Genomic DNA, 21,129 nt, shown 5'->3' with positions numbered 1-21,129 from the left:
CTTCTACTTGCGCAGCAGCCATTGCTTAGAGACAGCATGCATACTGCAGATTTAAACGGCATAAGTCCAGTACAAACAGACAAAAATTTATAGAAACTAGAAGTAATTGTAAGAAAGAAGTAGCAACAGCTAAGAGAAATATACTGAAACCACCAGAAAACGCATTGAAGTGCAGAAATTAGGAACTCATGACTTCTGGAAAATCTACAACAGTGTAATAAATAATAAGCAATCAACAATTCCCCCACTATTCAACAATGATGAGATTGTTTGCATGACAACCGAGAAAGCTAACATGTTTGCCCGTCAGCTTGCCTCAAACTCTACTTTGGACCCAGCAAACCCACTCCCTCCCAGATTTTCCTTTGTGAACAGTCGGCACACTAGATGATCTGAAAATCACTCATTCTCAAGTACATGGTATCATAAAAAACCTAGACACCTCAAAAGCATGTGGACTTGATCTCATCCCGGCTGTACTATTAAAAAAATGCTCCGCCGAGGTTGTTCCAGTTCTCTCCAAACTCTTCAACAAATCATGCTTTCTTGACTGCTGCAAACCTACTTCTGTGGTAACAGTTTACAAGAATTTTGGCAAGAGAACTAACCCATTAAATTATCGCCTCATTAGCCTCCTCCCTCTTTTCGCCAGAATATTTGAGTGCATAATTAATCAAGCTCTAGTCCACCACCCTACAGTTGCTAAACTTCTGACTTATAAAAATTTAAGGATTTTTTGGTGAATTTGGCAACAATCTAATCTTAAGTTATGATCAATATCTAGAGCTGAAAAAGGACTTGGATCGACCCATTAGAGCCCATTTTCATGATATAATGTTATGTACAAGTTTTGGACAGTTGAGTTTTTTAAAAAAAAAAAAACAACTTTTGGCCATTATCTTTTAATTTGCAGATAGCAACAGCTTAAAATTTAGAGGAAAGATGTAAGGTAACATTTAGAGATGAATGAAGTGGTCACATTTTCATTTTAAGCATAACATTCTGCTAATTATCAAACTGAGGCAAGATCTAACCCTCTCTTTCCTTCTTTTTTATGATCTAATTAAAAATGTGCAGTAGAATAGTACTGATCATGATAACAGTATTCTTTAATTTGTATGTGTTGATGAATTGTGACTAGGGGTAGTGTAGAGTCGACTCAGTTTACCAAAAAGTCAGTGGGAATAAGATATTGTGTTTTTTTTATTTATACCTTCAGGCACACATCATACAATCGTGCCGTGCAGTTCATAATTTTTGGACAGTTTGATCATGGTTTCTAAACCATTAAATCAGCAATTCCTTTCAATCAATGCATTTAAGCTGTTCAGAATCATGTCCACCTGAGTAATCAAGTTTGAGTGTCAGAGCAAATTCCTCTATCATATGATATCCGAATAATGTCCTTTGCTTCTTTTTTTAAATGTTGATTTAAATGTTCTTTTTCCTGTTCAGTTTCACTCAAAAGACACTACATTGACTTCAGTTCTGATTGTTTCATGTTGATTCAAATGGATATACTTTTCTTGATCAGTTTCACTCAAAATGACATTACGTTGACTTGTGAAGTAGAGAATTCATGCTATGATTTCTTGCTGTTATGTTTTTTATTGATCAATTTTGTTCTGTTTCTGGTGATACATTTTCCACACAGTTTGTTCAGAGTTATTACCTGAGCATGATGTTAAATACTGTCAAAGACAAACAGGGAAGTCAACATTTGTGGCTCTCAAAAACAAGATATATATTTGTAAAGGGTAATCTTCAGCATAGAAACTTCCACATGAAACCCTTTTTGATAAATGGGTGTGTCTCTTTGGCTAGTTATGATGGTCTCATAGTTATATTTCATCGCTGCTATGATTAATTTTCTTCTCTTTCAGGCTATTTACTCGCTGCATTGATATAATAATGCATTCTTTGGTGTGAACTTCTAAGTTTGTCAATAATCCAAGTTTATTCTTTCCTGTCACTTTTTTATGGTTTCTTACTAAATTATTGTTTAGCCCACTAACCTCAAGGCATAATAATGGTTAAAATAGAATTTCTTATACCCCAGAATTGCAGTTCTGTAGCACCTTGAAATACATACAGTTGAATTTCAAACTTTAGAAATTACCATAATAAATCTTTTTTCATTATCAAATTTGAATGGTCAGAAACTAAGAAGATAAATATTATTTTTTGCAAATTTCATTTCTTTGATTACAGTGCCTTTGTTTCTGATCAAGAATGTGCTACTGTTACATCATTTGTGTATTATACTGTCTATAAATCTCTTAATGTTGCAGTTGAGTATTGCATATTCTGCTCATTGTGAATTATTACTATAATTTTTATTATCAGATTGTAGTAATTATTTCACATCTTTCTTCCAGAGCAATAAATTAAGAATGTCTTCTGAATCAAGGAAACGAGAGGGAGGAGATACATCATTCATGACAAGTGCTCCTTAATGTTCTTTTGGATTACTAATGAAGAGTGCATGTCGCCGCAATCTGAAGCCATCTTCAACACCAATAACTGCATTAGAGCATGATGTAGGAACTGTGCTCAAATTAAGAGCTGGTGTCACACTCACTGATGAAACTGTTGCTAACATTTGCAGGTATCACAAACTTCATTTGGGGCATTACTTTGAGAAAAAATATACAAAGTGCTGCAACATCTTTTTGAAGCACAAAAAGAAGGTAGAGGGTGATTGTGCTATCAAGTTAGACATGGCTGAGATGCTAAAGCAGAAGGGCTACCATGTTGTTCCTGGCTGGAAGCTTTGCCGTCACTATGAAGCAGCTGCCAATAAGTTAGAAGATCCAAGTGAAACAGAAGAAAGTGACAATCAAGACCTTGAAAATAAGCCACTAGTAAATAAATAAATAAAAAAGTGGAGTAATAATCCTTGGGAATTAGTGAGGCTCTCCTCTACACTTCGGTGTAGTAGTAAATAAAAAAAAAATGGTCGATTACATTTTTTATATATTGTAGTACCCACTTACTTGCCTCCCCAGTATAGCATAATATATTATACTTTGCAGCAGATATGCAGTTTTAGGCTTTTAAGATAAGACTAAACCTTGCATGACTAAAAGGGACAGTTGTTAAAAGTAAATGCCTCATGTGATTAGAATTTGAATCACAAACGTTTGTTTTTTAAGCGCTTGCAGAATTTTTTTTTATTTTAAGTTTTATCATTTAAACATTTTTTTTAATCAAATTTTATTTGTTCCTGTTTTTTGTTTCCTTTTATAAAAAAAAAAAAAAAAAAATTCAATTTCATTTTTTGTTTTTATCCTTTCATTTTAAGAAAAAAAAAAAATTCCATTTCACTTTTTGTTTTTATTTTTATTTTTATCCTTTAAAATGACAATGTGCTCGATATGCGTTGGATGAAATGACGAAGAGGAAAAGGGGAAGTTTTCACATCATCAAATGTGTGGACAACATCCTTTTTAGAAATTTACTGTTCAATAACATGATTAGAAATAAAATAGTTATAACTTGTAATATATTGTTTGTTACCATTAAGTGGAAAAAAAAAACAAACCAAAAAACAAAAAAAAAAAAAAAAACCCTGACATTTATTTATTGCACCAAGGCATAATTTTAAAAGCCGTCAGTTTTAGTCATGCAAAGGTGATCTATAAAAATATGGTTATATATCTTTATTGTCGGTGAGAGTGGACGAGTGGGAGAGGTTGAGTGGGGAAAAGGATACACAAGAATCTTGTTTTTAAAACTCATTTTCATTCCAAACAATGAAAATTGCTACATGGAACATAGCAGGGGAACTGAGGGGTGTTGAGCAGCAAAATGTCTGTTCACATTACATTTAAACTTCTGCATGTCAGTACATACATAAAAGCAGGAAACAGAGATAAAATTCCGAAGTGTAGCAGTCTGAAGAAAAATTATCAGAGTAGAAGACTTTCTAGCATCTAGGAACCTCAACAGTGAAGGGGTGGGATTTTGCTGCTTGTCGGATTAGTAAGGAGTATGTATGTTGAGGGAGGGGCACAAGTGCTATGAGTTCATCAGAGCACATTATATGAAAACACTTGTAAAACAGGCACAGAGATGTGATAGGTTGATTGCCAGTCAACTTTCTACCTCAATTTTGTTTTCGTTTATATAATAGTTTGTGACACCCACTCTCGGATTTCACCTTCACTGTCAATGCAGCCACGTCCATAGGGCATTTATGTTGGCAGTTAACGTTTGTAGGTGGTTTTTAATCCAACAACAGTTATTTTATTTCAAATAATAATCAACCGTGTTCTGTGTCAGGTATGTTTTATTTCTACCACGTGACATGCGACAGCCGATCTGATGTTCAGTAAAAGTGGGAATGTTCTGATCACCGAGATGTGGGTTTGATCCTGCTCAGTTTTTCATTATAAATCATCCTTAACATTCAATAGGTGGGTGCCAGTTTAATTATTCCTGCCAAAATGCATTTAAAAAGAGGAGTGACACTCTGCACTCCCTACAAGAACAGAGAGTCTTTGGATTGTGTTTAACTATTTATTCTATTAGTTATATTGGAATCAATGTGTTTATTACCAGTAAATAAATAATGGATTAAATAAAGGATCAGTTTAAAATTCAAAACAGACTACAGACAACTGAAGAAGACCGTAGATTAGAATAACTGAAACGTTATCAATATAACAACGATCAAAATGACGATAACAATGAGAAACATTCCATAACAGTTAACTTTTATTACAAAATAAATCGGATAATTACTACAGACGGTACGAAGTGAAAATCTGGATAACAACTATGATGCACCTAACACTGCTTTAAAATAATATACAGTATCACCATAGTCGCCAACCTAATAGGTCGCACACTGTCAACTAAGCTTCAACCTCTGTCACATCGATGAACTGTTACATTCCTCTGCATGATTTACAAATATTTTAATGGTAGGTGCTCTGGCAAACTTGCAGCCTTCAATGTAAATACCCTCCCCTTCCCAACAAGCAGCAAAATTCCACCCCACATAGTAGGGATCTTCAGATGCCCGAAAGCCGTCTACTCTAATAGTTTCTTCCCTAAGACTGCTAGACTTTGGAATTCCCGTCCAAGTCCCTGCTTCCCTGACTGTACTGACACGCAAAAGCTCAAGTGTAATGTAAACAGACATCTTGCTGCTCAACTCCCTGCAAATTATGTCCCAGATAGTAGCCCCCTACATCAAAGTGGCACTTTGCCTTGTTTGGGGTAAAAATTCAATAAAATAAAATAAAAAAGTATTCCCTCACTATTTGCAGATGTTATGTGATGGCGGATATTTAAAAACCATGAATATCGGATGTAATTTACTGTATTAAATGCTTCCCAAACACTTTCTAAAGACACTTTTACTCATTAATGCAATAATGTAGTAATATTGTATTTCATTAATGTAGTAATGATAATGTAGACATATTTTTATTTTGTACTGCAAAATGTGTATATATCATTGACCAGTTACAAAAGTAGACATAGCCATTACATAGACTGAAAAGCACATTTAAATGACCAGCCGCACCGAATATATAACAATAGTAGCGATTTCGAATACACATCACCAAACAAGTTTATTATTACATATCATACTATAACTGTTATAAAGTTTTAAATAATTTGAAATCTGCTACTAACTGTAATAGTAATACATCCAAAAATTATGAAAAATCATTGAGTATGAAGTCATACATAATTAAAAGTAATTTTTACGAAAAATGGGGTAAAATTGCATTTTTCTTAGATGTTATAAAATTGACAGTAGGAGTCTACACACAGGGGACATAACTCTGAAACGAATATTTTAGATTACTTGTTCATGGTTGCAATATTTGTTGTCTATAGGGATAGATTTCTTTTTTTTTTTTTTTTTTAAACTAAAAAGCACAATAGCAGTTGTTCTACTTGATAAATTTTAGAAATTTCTGAATATATTACTATTTTTGACATGACAATTAAGTACGTAATATTGTTTTTGTTTAAAACGATATTTTTAATAAATAAATTTGTCAACTATATCTTAACAAGCACCGATAATTTTTTTTCAATTGGACGGCACATATATCTGATGTTTGAAATACTTAATTGTCCAACACAACTGCTATCCTTTCTTTACTTGGTTTAACGGATTTTTTTTTTTTTTTAACACAGTGGTGACTTTGAATACACATCACTAAAACAAATGTTCCCTCTAATATATAATATTCAATAGAGGATTGATTCTATTATAATACATACGCAATCTGCAAAAATTAAAATATCATGTTTAAGCGTATTGTATGACCGAGCAACGCCGGGCTGCCAGCTAGTATATATATATATATATATATATATATATTTTGAATACACATCACCAAACAAACAAGTTTATTATTATATATCATATTATAACTGTTATAAAGTTTGAAATAATAATTTGAAATTTGCCGCCAACCTTACCTGTGTGAGTTCTGAGATGATTGCGCAGGTGCGATCGTTGTGCAAACGACTTGCTGCAAAAAGTGCAATGAAATGGCCGCTCCCCAGTGTGCACGCGTTCATGGTTATTCAAATGGTCACGCTGGGCAAAAGCCTTCGGACAATATGAGCAGCTGTACGGCTTTTCTCCGGAGTGAATGCGCGAGTGCACCTTAAGGTGGACCTTCTGGGCGAATGCCTTCGGACACGATGGACACTGGTGTGGTTTAACACCAGTGTGTGTCAATTCGTGATTGCGAAGAAACACCTAGAAACGTTAAAAGAAGTTTTGGATTGTTAGTTTCTGCAATACAATAACACGCAACTAAAAACATCAAGTGGTTATTTCTAAAGAGGAGATTTACCTCGAAAATTTTAATGCAACATCATCTATGCCATTCTGATTGAATACATTATATTCATAAATATGACAACTACCTTTAAATTTCTTACACACTACATGCAATGCTTCAAGCAAGCTACAACATTCTTCTAAAAATAACGTAACTTTTTTAATAACAAGAGGAAAGGTGTAGGAGTATTTAGTTCAAGGTGTGTAAAAATAAAAAAATAAATAAAAAAAAGTTAGAATTGGGAATTTCCACATAAGGTTATGTAGAGAGTGCAATTTTTCATTATTGCTATCAAAATAGTTCAAAATTTGAAAATCCCTGGTAGGCAGGTGTAGAATTAATTTCTGCAATGCAATAATATACAATAAAAAATGATGCCTTGAAAGACAAAGGATACCCTCTATAAGAGCAGCTGCACATGTAATTGTGAAGCAAGGGCTGTGCAATCCTCAACCACACTTCTACTGAATCGGCACTGTTTGAGTCCAGTGGCAAAGAGAAGTCCAGGACGACTGGAAACAATGCCGAGATAAGTGGAGAGCACATACAGCACCTGGAAGTCCCAAATGGTCACCCATTAAGTACCGACCAGGTTCAATGTTGCTTAACTTTAGTGATCCAGCGGAAATCAGTGTGTCAACATGATTATGCCGTATAAAACATATTCCAATCAAGTGGTAATTTCTTTCTGAAGAGGAGATTTATCTCGAAAGTTTAAAGAATATGACACCATCAATATCATTTGGATTCAAAACATAATATTTGTAAATATTTTGTTTCTGAATTTTTGAGATGAGGAATTAAAATTTGTATTATTGCGAATACTCATTTTGAGTTATTCGCACAACATTTAGGTTGGCGTAACCGTCAATCTTCTTCAGGTCTTTCTTATCAAACTCAGGAATCTTTCTGTCAAACCCAGGAGTCTGCATAGAATTTCTAATGGCACCCTTTATTCAATCTACATGGACTTGTAATGCAGCGAATAAAGTAATAGGTAAAAGTTACACTCTCCTGGGGGTTGATGGTTCAATCCTCAGTACAGGTGACACTTAAAATACAACTGCAAATTACTTAAATCTTTTACAGAACAAGAACATGCTACCTCTATGCTAATCCTTTAAATAAAAGGTTCTGTTAGTTATTTCATGTAGATTCCCGAGTTTGACAAGATACATTTAAAAGCCAGAGGTTACATTGAACGAAACGTCATGAAAATAACTCAAGATAAGAACACTAGTCTGAATAATCCAAATAATACGAATGGTAAATATTTATTTGAAAACTATCAAATTCTTCGATATTCTCATTTCATCCGTTTATTTTGTTTTGTATCCAGTGTTTTCTACTAAATTGCATTGTCACTGCTTTCAAAATGTCTTACACACTACATGCAATGTTTGAACCAAACTACATTCTTCTAAAAATAACATAACTTAAATATATGACAAATAAATGTTACCACAGCCAATAAAAGTTAATTTGCAATCTACCTGCATTATTATTTGGTGTTTTTAAGTAGTTTTAAATGCTTTTTATTTCATTTCAAATGTTAACTCTCTTTATGGCTTTTAATTTTCCAAACCAAGATAACTACCATCTTGTCCATTTTATTTGACCTGCCCAACCTCATTTTAGGTAATCACAATTTTTGGGGGGAGGGGGAGGCCAGTCATTTTATTTATGGGAGCCGCACTCCCCACCCACCAAAAACTGATATTATAAATGAAAGCAAAAATAAAGGGAGATTTATTTCAATTTTATTTTTAATATTTTGACACAAATTTTTACAATTTTCAGGACCTTTCAAAACATTTTCCTTATTTTCAAAGATTTTTTGAGAGACCTTTTCAAGGCACGAGTAAAAAATTCAAGGACTTTTCAAGTTTGTGTGATGCTTGAGAGATTGTATATGGAAACTTTGTAGTTGATCTTCACTGAGTTTCGTAGAGGTGTATAGTGGGACCTGCCATGCATGCAGGTAGCCAACTTTCCTGGATGGGGGTGGGGAGGGTGGGGTACATCAGTTAGTATGATGTCCTTTAACTTGCAAGCTTAATAAAGAATTCACTGATGCGATTAAATCAAGTTATGTGCTAAGTCGGTTACAGCATAGCCGGGAAGTTACTAGTGAGACATGACGAATGTGGCAGAAACAATCCTCACAATCACCAGTAATTTTTCGGTTTTGATAAATTTATTCGATGCCTGCTGATAATGTGAAGAGTTTGTTATGGAAGTTTTTAAACTTAAAAAAAAAAAAAAAAAAAAAAAAAAAAAGAAGAAGAAAAAAAAAAGATATGTAGCTTTTTTGTTTAACCGCATTTAGAAATTAAAAAAGATTTTTTTTTTTTTTTTTTCTGGAGCTAAAGATTCATCTATTATATAAAGAGCTGTGTGTGTAGCTGAAACTATAAAACTACAAAACAAATACCAACAAAGTTGGTATTTTCTTAATTGGCCTTGCCTCGGATGAATATCTAAAATTTAGAAAAAAAAAAAAAAAGAAAAAAAAAAAAAGAAAAAAGTTTTTGACCCTAAGCTGGAGCAGATTTGGAGGGGGAGGGTTGGTTGGTTGATTGTTTTTGTTTTATGGCATATCAACCCTTTTCGGGTTATTTAATGCCGAATTCAAAGATTCGGAAGAAAATTTTTTTTAATAGAATATATTTGTTGTTTTCACGTTGGTTTCTATTTAACCCATAGTTGGGACCCTAACAGGTACTACTACTCCGGGTCAGAGTGGACCTGGGAGCAATGGTAATTAAAGGGTGGCTCCACACTCCCCTAAGCCCACAAGCTGGGGCCCTCACCACTGGATATAGTTTAAGGTCATATCCAGGACCCCCATTGAGGGACTTTTACCCTCTGCAGGGGGGCAGTCGGTGTATTCTAATGCCCCACCGACAGGGCCAGAGGGGGAGGAAGGTTGAGGATGAAGGGTGGCTATTTACAATATCTTGTATTCTCATACTGAAAGTATCGACCAATACGTTTTAAAGGAAACAGGAAGTTATTCGTTAATGAAACAAAAATCTTCCACCCATGAATCGTTTGAAGTACGGCAAAAATGAACATTTTCAGAGAGGTGAAAGGGCGAATGAAACAAATGCGACAGGAAGAGGTAGAGACAGAAATCAAACGTGACAAGAGAGACAAAAATAAAGCAAAAGACAAAGAAAATCAACCTAAAATGGTGTAAAGCTACAGTTTTACACCATTTTTATAAAAAAATTTTTTTTAAATTACATAAAAAGCAGAGAACTCACATTCATTCCTAGTCACCATCAAGGTCACAAACCACTTGAGGATAAGGATTAATATCATAATCATGTTATTTAGTGATTAATCTAGAGAATATGTTCTCTAGCAAAAAATTTTTTTTAAGTAGAAATTTTCATGGTACATGCAGTCGTGAAATTAATTAGCGACAACCTCTTCCTGTAGATGGATTTGACCGAGTAAAAATTCAATCCTGTTTTTAGTGTCCGAAATAAAATAAGCTTAGCCAATAACTAAATAACTATAATTTTTAAGTGTTTTCTCTGCTAGCTGCAGAAGATACACTAATATGGTCAAGTGTCCTCGAAGCCTTATGCTCTCGGACCAAGATATTTGCCTGGTTTATGTTCGTCCACTCATCTTTTGTCTAACTTTTGAGCGGCTTTCTTGTATTATACCTTTAATAAGACATTTTTTTTTTAAAAATAGGAATTGCTCCAGACAAGGCATGAAGCCACTTGATGTACCTATTTACAATGCCTCCTCATGGGACAGAGTTAGACACCAGGGTCGTTTATTAACGTGGAGAAAAGGTACAAAAATAAAAAATTGTCTTAGTCATGAAGGACTGCTCCTTCACCGAAAGAGAACAAGAAATGGAAGTGTAGCATCTGAAGAACAGATACTACACTTTGATCTTGGCCAAAAGGCCAAGTGTGAACCACTTGATGTAAGGAGTTAAAAAAAAGATCGAAAACTAATCAACAATAAGTATTAGATGGATAGATTCTGATCCAGAAAACAGCAATTCTTCCCCCTTTGTCAGAAACATTGCTCATCATAGAATGTGAGAACTAAAGGACAAAGTAAGGGAAACGAGAGTTACATGACTGCCGAAAGTAAACGCAACGTTCACTTTCTGTTCTTTTCAAATTATTATTTATGATTATACTAAAGTTGAGTTAATCAAAATTTGTTTGCTGAAGGCTTTTTTCAAATATATACTTTCAATCACACAAAATACATGCTAAATAGTTATGTTTTTAAAAAAAAATGTATTTTAATTCTACTAAATTAATTCTTCTTTCTTAGAAGTGCACGCCTGTGGAACTCTCTTCCGTTTGCTTGTTTCTCACCTGACTACAACTTGGATGCTTTCAAGTCCAACATAAACAAATTCCTGATAAACCGCCCCCTTAAGTAAGACACTTTATCAAATCTCCATTACTAACGATTACTACAATATTATCCTATTGATTACTGTACACGCAATAACCCTCATCCCCGAGTGGCTTCCGGGCCTTGATAAATGGTGACTACCATGTAAAAATCAAACAAAATCACTCATCTCTATCCTAGCTGTCGTTTTCTCTTAGCTTATCTCTCAATGTATGGTGATTTGATCACTCGTTAATATTTATTTTCTAACGTTTATTGTCCACCCCTTAAGTCTCGAGGTAGTAGATAAGGGAACCGCCTTCATATAGGAAAATTATCGGTGAATACATAATAGACAATCTACTCAGAAGACATAGGACATGTTCTAGTCAGGTATATCACGATGAAATGCTGAGAACTTCGACTGAAGTAAAATAAAACAAAAAGAGATAAATACCCAATGTAAATTTTACACTTGGTAGATATAGGTTTTCATAAAAGATAGCTGACGGATTTGATCGAGTGTGGGTTGTTGATCTTGAGTGGTAACACTTGCTGTCGAGCACAAAAAAAAAGTGTTAGGCAAGGAAAGGCATTCTCTATAATTTTTGCTTCAAATCAATTAGCCAGTTACTTGGATTGGTGATTATCAGTATAGATGATGCCTCTTAACCAGCAGGGTCCTGGATATGACCTTAAACTATATCCGATGGTGAGGCCCCAGCTTGCAGGCCTTAGGGAGTGTAGAGTTACCCTTTAATTGCCATTGCTCCCAGGTCCACTCTGACCCGGAGTGGTAGTACCTGTTAAGGTCCCAACTATGGGTTGAAAAACAAATACACTATATTAAAAAATCGTTCTTAAAAATCACCAGATTCAGCATTAAATAACCTGAAAAGGGTTAATATGCTGTAAAACAAACCAACCAAACAACCAAAATCTTAACCAGCAAGTTTATAGAAAAAAAAAGAGAAAAAAAAAAGGCGATCCATTTTTAATATTACATTTTAATTGCCTTATTTTGCCATCTAATTTAAATATTGCGTCCGATAGCAAAATAGTCTCTTTCCATATTGTCCATACAAATATGGACGTAAAGGGATTTATTATCTTTAGTTGTACAAGGATATCTTAAGATATGACACAGTTTATGTATTTCCAAAGTATGCCTCCACACCAATATTCACAACAAAAACTCTTCAAGCTATCACTATCAATAGTTTCCCTTTTTTTCTCTGCCTAGAACTAAATAAAATTTCCATGAGCAAAGTTTCTTTCCTAGAACTGCCTGTCTGTGGACCACAATATCATGAGGCTGCTTTCATGATTGCTTTCAAGTCCAATGTAAACAAGTTCTTGTTGAGCTGACCACTCAAATAATCAAATTCTGTCTAATCATTACCAATCATCATGGTGCTCTCAGCATGTACCTGACACTCAGTTAACCCTAGTCCACAAGTGGACTTTGGACTTTGATAAGTTGTGACTCTTTAGTAAAAAAAAAAAAAAAAAGAAAAAAGAAAGAAAAAAGAAAAAAAGAAAAAAGAAAGAAAGAAAGAAGAAAAAAGAAAAAAGAAAGAAAGAAAGAAGAAAAAAGAAAGAAAGAAGAAAAAAGAAAGAAAGAAAGAAGAAAAAAGAAAGAAAGAAAGAAGAAAAAAGAAAAAAGAAAGAAAAGAAAAAAGAAAGAAAGAAAAAAAAAGAAAAAAAGAAAAAAAGAAAAAAGAAAAAAAGAAAAAAGAAAAAAGAAAAAGAAAAAAGAAAAAAGAAAAAAGAAAAAGAAAAAAGGAGAAAAGAAAAAGAAAGAAAAAAGGAAAAAAGAAAAAAAAAAGAAAAAAAAGAAAAAGAAAGAAAAAGAAAAAAAAGAAAGAAAAAGAAAAAAAAAAAAAGAAAAAAAGAAAAGAAAAAAGTGTCTGTGATTGAACGGGTCATGAGAACGTCTAATATTTTTACAGAAAACACTGCAAGAAGGTTTTTGCTTGAGAAAAAGAAAGAAAAAAGGGGTGAGTACTTACCTTTTGGGAGAAGGTTTTAGGGCAGTATGAGCAACAAAAGTTTTTTTCGACAGCGATTGAGCTAGTGTCTATACACCCGGAAAACTCCTGATCTTCCATCTCTTCTTTACCAGGGAAGGGTGGCGGACACAACTCGCACTTGAAGGACCTGTCGCAGATACTGTGGGCAGCTTCATTGTCTTCATTGTTCATCAAGGTGATGCTGCTGCTGACAGTTTCATCCTCGTTATTTGTACACCCAACTCCACCAACGTTATCGTTACTATTACTGTTATTCTGTGTAGGTGTTGGCGTGGGTGTTGTGGTCGGAGTTGGAGTCGTACTGACACTGCCGCCATTGCTGCCGCTATTGTTACCAGTACCGCCTGCACCGGTGGCCGAAGCAGTGATTGTGTTAGGGCTCTGGTTTGCATTCTGACCTAGCTGTTCATTTGCGATTGGGGAATTTTTAATATTAATGGTATTTGGGTAAACAGGTTGGCCCGTGCCTATGCAACTGGTTGTGTCATAGGCGAACTGGTTATATATTGGTTGCATGGAGTACATTGTGATTTTGGCACCGCAGAACAGAGAGAGAAAAGAACCTAAGTCTACGGGGATAAATTTCTCTCTCTTTTTGCACACGTGATATTAGTTGAGAGACGGCGATGTCGTCAGGTTAACAGGTTTACTTTTCTTTATTAAGAACCTTTAAAATGTTTTTATATTTACAGTTGATTATAAGCAACAATCCAGTAAACATCTCTTATAAGAAGCAAATGTAACAAGGGATGCAAGTAGGATGAAGAAAGAAAAAAGATGGTTTTAACTTTCCATCCTCACAGTTATAATTGTATTTGCTTAAAATATGTCAGTTTCTCCCGTGGATTTTAATTTTTATAGATTTATTCTTTAAGGAAAATAAGAGTCAATTATTTCCGTCAACATCTTATGGAATCAGAAGATTTGCAGAGAAAGGAGCAGGTAATAACAACACCAGAGATCTGGAAAACAAAAGAAAAAAAAAACTTTATTTAAAAAGAACTCCTGGAACAAAATATACAAGTGTGAAGTAATAATAATCTATAATATAAATCTCACCTGTCTGTTTAAATGTATGTATGTATGTATGTATGTATGTATGCAGGCTTAAAACTTTCAACAGAGGCAATGGATTTTCACGAGATCGGTATCGTTTTGAAGCTCGACCCTTTGGACAACAAATATCGAAAAATTGGCCAAAAACATTAATTCTTTCACCCTCAACTAGGTACTTTTCTACAGGGAGGGGTCGGTTTTTTCGCTGATATTTTTGAAAGTCATCCCCTTTTTTTTTTATTGACTAGCCTTAATTTAAACATCACTTCCAGTTTGGTGATGGGCACAACAGCTAAGACGTCACTTTTTTTTTTTTCACATTCTTTTCCTCCTTCGTGGTACAGGTTCAAGCCTGCCTACCTACTACCACTTTTTTTTTTCTCCCACACATACCTGGGCAATGCCGGGCACCCAAGCTAGTTTCTATTATATAAAAGGCAAAATGTGTGTCAGTATGTGTGTGTGTGTGTATGTCTACCAAGAACTTTCAACACACACAACTAACACTGACAAAATTGGTATCGTTAGAAAGATCGATCTCTTGGATGACAAATATGTAAAAATTGGCCAAAAAGATTAATTCTTTGACCATCAACTGGGCTGTTATTTGATAGGAGGGTTCAGTTTTTAGCGTCAACATTTTTGCAAAGCCATGTGCCTACCCATCTCGACGTACGTATAAAAGACGTTATTTCGAAGGCAGTGATGTCACAGGTGTGCCGTGGGCCAGAAGGCTAACACGTTTGCTTTTTTCACCTCCTTTTCCTCTTGTGTTACAGGTCTGAACCTGGCTACTGTGGTTGATTTTTTTTTTTGCACTGGCCTCTAAAGCTTGATAAGTGGTCACTCCCAAGAAAAAAAAAAAAAAAAAATCAATAAATTCATTCTTTCTTTGATGCTAATAACCTTTTTAATAAAAGGTAGATACTAAAATCAGTTTTACAAGTCAATTATGACAATTATTGGCTGTTTTTAAATTTTGTTTTTTAATATTTAAGAAAGTTTTTATTCTTACACTTATATTTCTACTCCTGAACACTGGAAATAAATTTAATAAGGCGCATGCTTCAAGATTTACCAGAAAAGAAAAATGAATAGCACGTTTGATCATTTCAGGTAGATCACTCCACAAATGTGCAAAGAAAAACAAACATCAGAATAAAAAGGTTTTAAATATAAATCAAGATTATCTCAAAATTTAATATTTGAAAAAAATAAAAAACTTTGCAAAAAGGATCAATTGGGTACGATTACCTTTTGTTTTTGATGGGGAGTTTAGAGGGTAACACAAAAACTTAAAACTTTTTCTAAACTTCAATCAGTTTCAACTGAGAAAGTCAAAATTACGATAAAAACGTACAGGAAGTCATTAATTTATGAAATAGATCATCTACAAACCTAATAAATCATTTGAGGTCTGAGCCTTCATGGCAAAATTAACATTTTCAGTTTTCAGAGAGAACTGTTATAAGAGACAAAAGGAAAGCAAGACAAGACTGAGGAAGGAAAGAAAGAAAAACAGGGAAAGGGGGATAAAGAGAAATAGCAAAAAAAAAAGTAGTGGTAAGATCCTAGTGATTCAGCAGACATCAGCTTTTACTTATCTACAAAAAAAGATTTTTTGGACCATGGAGAACTCACAACCTGGCGTTTTTAGTCAGTATTTTTGACCATGCCCATGTTCCAGTTTATGTGGAATAAAGCTTTAATAAATGTATACAGATTATCATGAAAATACAGTTGGTTTTCGGCCAGATATAGTTGCTTATTAAAATACCTCAAATACCTGATGCATACAAGTTGGCATATTGTTTGGTCTTTGGATATCTCACTTGCTACTTTATTTGTGTAACAATGATGCAGAAAAAAGTAACATTTTGTGACTTCTAAGGAAGCTTAAATCAAAAACGTTTCAGTTTTAGAGACATTTATTTCAATTTATTAGTAATTTCCTCTCTATTTTGTTGGAAAAGCATTTATAAAAAAGAAAATATTAGTCAATGAAAATGCTTGGAATATGGTCTACTACCGGTGAATAAAAAAAAAAGATTTGATAAAATTTGTTTGAGGTAAGAAAAAAAAAAAAAAAAAAAAAAAAAAAAAGAAATTTTTTTTTAGATAAATAAATTGAAATTGGGCAAACAGGGTTCAAATCTTATTGCATTTATGACATTCACTTATGCATATCAACACCACTGGAATCAGTATATTATCAGTAGTAATAATACAAAGATCTTATTGATGGATATGGTCTTTGGTCATGCAAGCCAGTAAAAAAGAGTGTTCATGTATCAGCTAGTATGGAGATATTCTCACATTCACAAACGGCAGTGCAGATTGAGAATCAAGCTCTTCTGCAAGTAAATAAAGAGAAACTAGCCCGAACGAACTATCTGTAATCAGTTTCATGATACTTGTATTGGCTAGCACCGAAAATCCTAGCTACAGTGATAAGTGTAGTATCTGTTCTTCAGATGTTGCACTTCCATTTCTCGTTCTCTTTCAGTGGAGGAGAAATCCTTCACGATTGAGACAATTTTTATTTTTTGTACCTTTTCTCCACGTTAAAAAACGACCCTGGTGTCTAACTCTGTCCCGTGGGGAGGCATAGTAAATAGGTACAGTGATAGTCAAATACATCAGTAAAAAGGAAACTGATTCCAAACAGCATCCTTTCCAGATGATTTTCAAGAAAATAATTGTCAATAGACTGCCCCCTCCCCCATTATTTAAAAAAAAAAAAAATCACATGGTGTAAACAGATGCTTAAAAGAAAATAAAAAAAGACTTAGCTTTTAGCTGTTCCCTTCTATATACAACCAGTATACAGATACTGATAGGGTAGAGCTACATTCTGAAAGAGATGAGTTTGTAGAACTACTTTGATGTCATTTTTCCTCCATAGGCATTGTACAACAGCTGCCAACCATGTTATTTAGGATTTTGCAAACTCTGAGACTTAAAACAGCTAACCAATTTATGGAAGCATAATGTACACCAAGAAAAAAGAAAAAAAAGAAAAAGTATCGAACCCTCTCCCCTCTCTAATTCTTGCCAATTTAGATGATGCCAAGAATGTGGGTGTTAAAACAGCTGTTGCTGCTAATTATCAATGAAAAGACATTAACACGTGTTCAGTAAACGTTTGACAACTCACTAGATGTCATATGAAGTTGCAATAACATTTCAAAATAAAAAAGTTTCTTATGTAATGATATTAATGGTGTCTTACTATGGTTGCCTAAAGTGAGGTTATTCTCTATCTCTATAAATCTACTATCAAACCATGTATGTAATATTGTTGTTAATCTATATTTAAATAAAAACAAATAAAATATTAAAATATTTTTTTTTTTTTAATAAATCATGGAATTTCCATGATCCTTATGATGTAGATAATTTTTCAAAATCATTACAGATAATACAGATCAATATATATATACCAGATCCATTGCTCTTTCTGATTCTCATAAAGTACATTCTCTAGCTCATTCCAAACACTTTCTCACACTTGAGGTTATTCTCTATCTCTAGAAATCTACTATCAAACAATGTATGTCATATTTGAGCTGGTGAATCTCTGTCCCATTTTAGAAATCTTGATAAAGTGCAGAAACGTATCTGCAATTTAATTAGTCCCATCCTTCTTTTCTGCAACCTCTCTCTCATAGACGTGATGTTGTTAATCTCAGTCTTTTCTATAAATACTATTATGGCATGTGTTCTTCAGAATTGTCTGATCTATTTCCAGATTCTCTTGTTCCGGATTGTTTGATTCGTTTGTCTAATACTCTCCATTAATTCTGATACCTCATTGTAATACAGCTTTTTATTCCAGTAGCTTCTTTCCAAAAAACTGCAATCTTACGGAACTCTCTTCCTGATAATGATCTTTTTTTTCTACCAAGGTCTTTGTTTTTTGTTTTAAAACTCAAGATCGATAGGCACCTCCTCTCTTTGCAATAATCATCTATCGTCCTTGTTAGCTCCTTACATCAAGTGGCTTTACGCATCGTTTGGAGCGATTGCCATTAAAAAAAAAAGAACTTAGCTTAGGTAGCCTGATTGTAATCTAATAGTCACCGAATTAATGATGGACACATACAAGGTTGAATTGGACTGAAGGCCATCAATACATTTCTGACTAATACAAGAAAGAAACAATGTTTATATGCACAAGTGAAAACGACAAAGTGTAGAAAAAGAGAAACACCATCAGATATCCGAACTTTACCTCTTATTCATAAACATGTTTGCAACAGTTTATATGCGGCATAATCACATCAAAACACTGGTTCTTATTAGATCACTGAAGTTGAGCAATGTTAAGCCTGGTCAGAATCAGGTGACCATTTGGAGACACGAGATGCTTTTGCCTTTTTTACTAAAAAGACAAAACAAAATTATGCGAGATTCACAATGTCATATCCATTGTTATATAATAATACTGTTGTAAGTCTGTTTGTCCAGATCTCGCAATTTTCATGTACACAAGAGTAGATCAATTATGCGTCATGCACACTGAATTTAACGATTTGAAGATGAAGACAAGTAAGCAGAATCGACTGAAAAGTCCCGGACTTCTACAAAAGTTGATTTCAAAACAAAGAAGTCTGGATGGAAGTTCTGTTCTCAGTCATGTGGTGAAGCTCTCCAGAGAAAGAAAGCGAGAGAGAGAAAAAGTAAGAAAGAAAGAGAGAGTATGCTGTCGTGCTACAATTTTATTCTGTGTTGTATTTATTTTACAAACATACAATTAGATAACTATGACTATGGAGAAAAAAAAAAAAAATCGATAATTTATACAGGTGCTCATGTGCAGTTGCAACACCAGTCGTGAGTATCAATATTCTTAATTTCGATCGCATATATATATATATATATATATATATATATATATATAGATATTTTAAAAAATAATTTCACTGCTTTTTGAATGCTCATCACACATTGAATAAACAACGTCCTTTGCTCATCACACATTGAATAAACAATGTGCTTTGCCCATCACACATTGCATAAACAACGTGCTTTGCTCATCACACATTGAATAAACAACGTCTTTTGCTCATCACACATTGAATAAACAACGTCCTTTGCTCATCACACATTGAATAAACAACGTCCTTTGCTCATCACACATTGAATAAACAATGTGCTTTGCCCATCACACATTGAATAAACAACGTCCTTTGCTCATCACACATGGCATAAACAAGGTCCTTTGCTCATCAAACATGGCATAAACAATGTGCTTTGCCCATCACATATTGATTAAACAACGTCTTTGCTCATCACACATTGAAAAAACAACGTCCATTGCTCATCACACATTGAATAAACAACGTCCTTTGCTCATCACACATTGCATATACAACGTCCTTTGCTCATCACACATTGAATAAACAACGTCCTTTGCTCATCACACATTGAATAAACAATGTGCTTTGCCCATCACACATTGAATAAACAACGCCCTTTGCTCATCACACATTGAATAAACAACGTCCTTTGCTCATCACACATTGCATAAACAACGTCCTTTGCCCATCAAACATTGAATAAACAACGTCCTTTGCTCATCACACATTAGATAAACAACGTCTTTTGCTCATCACACATGGCATAAAAAAGACTTTTGCTCATCACACATGGAATAAACAACGTCCTTTGCTCATCACACATGGAATAAACAACGTCCTTTGCTCATCACACATTGAATAAACAACGTCCTTTGCTCATCACACATTGAATAAACAACGTTTTTTGCTCATCACACATTGAATAAACAACGTCCTTTGCTCATCACACATTGAATAAACAACGTTTTTTGCTCATCACACATGGAATAAACAACGTCCTTTGCTCATCACACATTGAATAAACAACGTCCTTTGCTCATCACACATTGAATAAACAACGTTTTTTGCTCATCACACATGGAATAAACAACGTCCTTTGCTCATCACACATGGAATAAACAACGTCCTTTGCTCATCACACATTGAATAAACGTCCTTTGCTCATCACACATGGAATAAACAACATCCTTTGCTCATCACACATTGAATAAACAACGTCCTTTGCTCATCACACATTGAATAAACAACGTTTTTTGCTCATCACACATGGCATAAAAAAAGACTTTTGCTCATCACACATGGAATAAACAACGTCCTTTGCTCATCACACATGGAATAAACAACGTCCTTTGCTCATCACACATGGAATAAACAACGTCCTTTGCTCATCACACATGGAATAAACAACGTCCTTTGCTCATCACACATGGAATAAACAACGTCCTTTGCTCATCACACATGGAATAAACAACGTCCTTTGCTCATCACACATGGAATAAACAACGTCCTTTGCTCATCACACAATGCATAAACAACGTCCTTTGCTCATCACACATCGAATAAACAACGTCCTTTGCTCATCACTCATTGAATAAACAACGTTCTTTGCTCATAACACATTGAATAAACAACGTCCATTGCTCATCACACAATGCATAAACAACGTCCGCACATCGAATAAACAACGTCCTTTGCTCATCACTCATTGAATAAACAACGTCCATTGCTCATCACACATTGAATAAACAACGTCCTTTGCTCATCACACAATGCATAAACAACGTCCTTTGCTCATTACACATCGAATAAACAACGTCCTTTGCTCATCACTCATTGAATAAACAATGTCCTTTTCTCATCACTCATTGAATAAACAATGTCCTTTGCTCATCACACATTAAACAACGTCCTTTGCTCATCACACATTGAATAAACAACGTCTTTTGCTCATCACACATTGAATAAACAACGTCTTTT

The 21,129-nt window shown here is 34.2% G+C and overlaps 1 protein-coding gene across 3 annotated transcripts in view; it reads right to left on the bottom strand.

Annotated features, from left to right (window-relative positions):
* Positions 1-21,129, bottom strand: part of LOC145242009 (uncharacterized) — a 47,889-nt gene that overhangs the window by 8,761 nt on the left and 17,999 nt on the right. For all 3 annotated transcript variants that reach the window (XM_080104898.1, XM_080104899.1, XM_080104900.1), the window contains exons 2-3: positions 13,214-14,196; positions 6,451-6,736 (exon numbers count right to left, since the gene is read on the bottom strand). In XM_080104898.1, coding sequence (XP_079961024.1) covers positions 6,451-6,736; positions 13,214-13,759 — 832 coding nt within the window. In that variant the 5' untranslated portion in view covers positions 13,760-14,196. The remainder of the gene's footprint in view (positions 1-6,450; positions 6,737-13,213; positions 14,197-21,129) is intronic.

Source organism: Euprymna scolopes, chromosome 21 (assembly GCF_053919585.1).
Source record: "Euprymna scolopes isolate OS-2025 chromosome 21, ASM5391958v1, whole genome shotgun sequence".
Taxonomy (NCBI): Eukaryota; Metazoa; Mollusca; class Cephalopoda; order Sepiida; family Sepiolidae; genus Euprymna; species Euprymna scolopes.
Note: the sequence above shows the minus strand (reverse complement) of the source record. Positions and strands in the feature narration are given on the sequence as shown.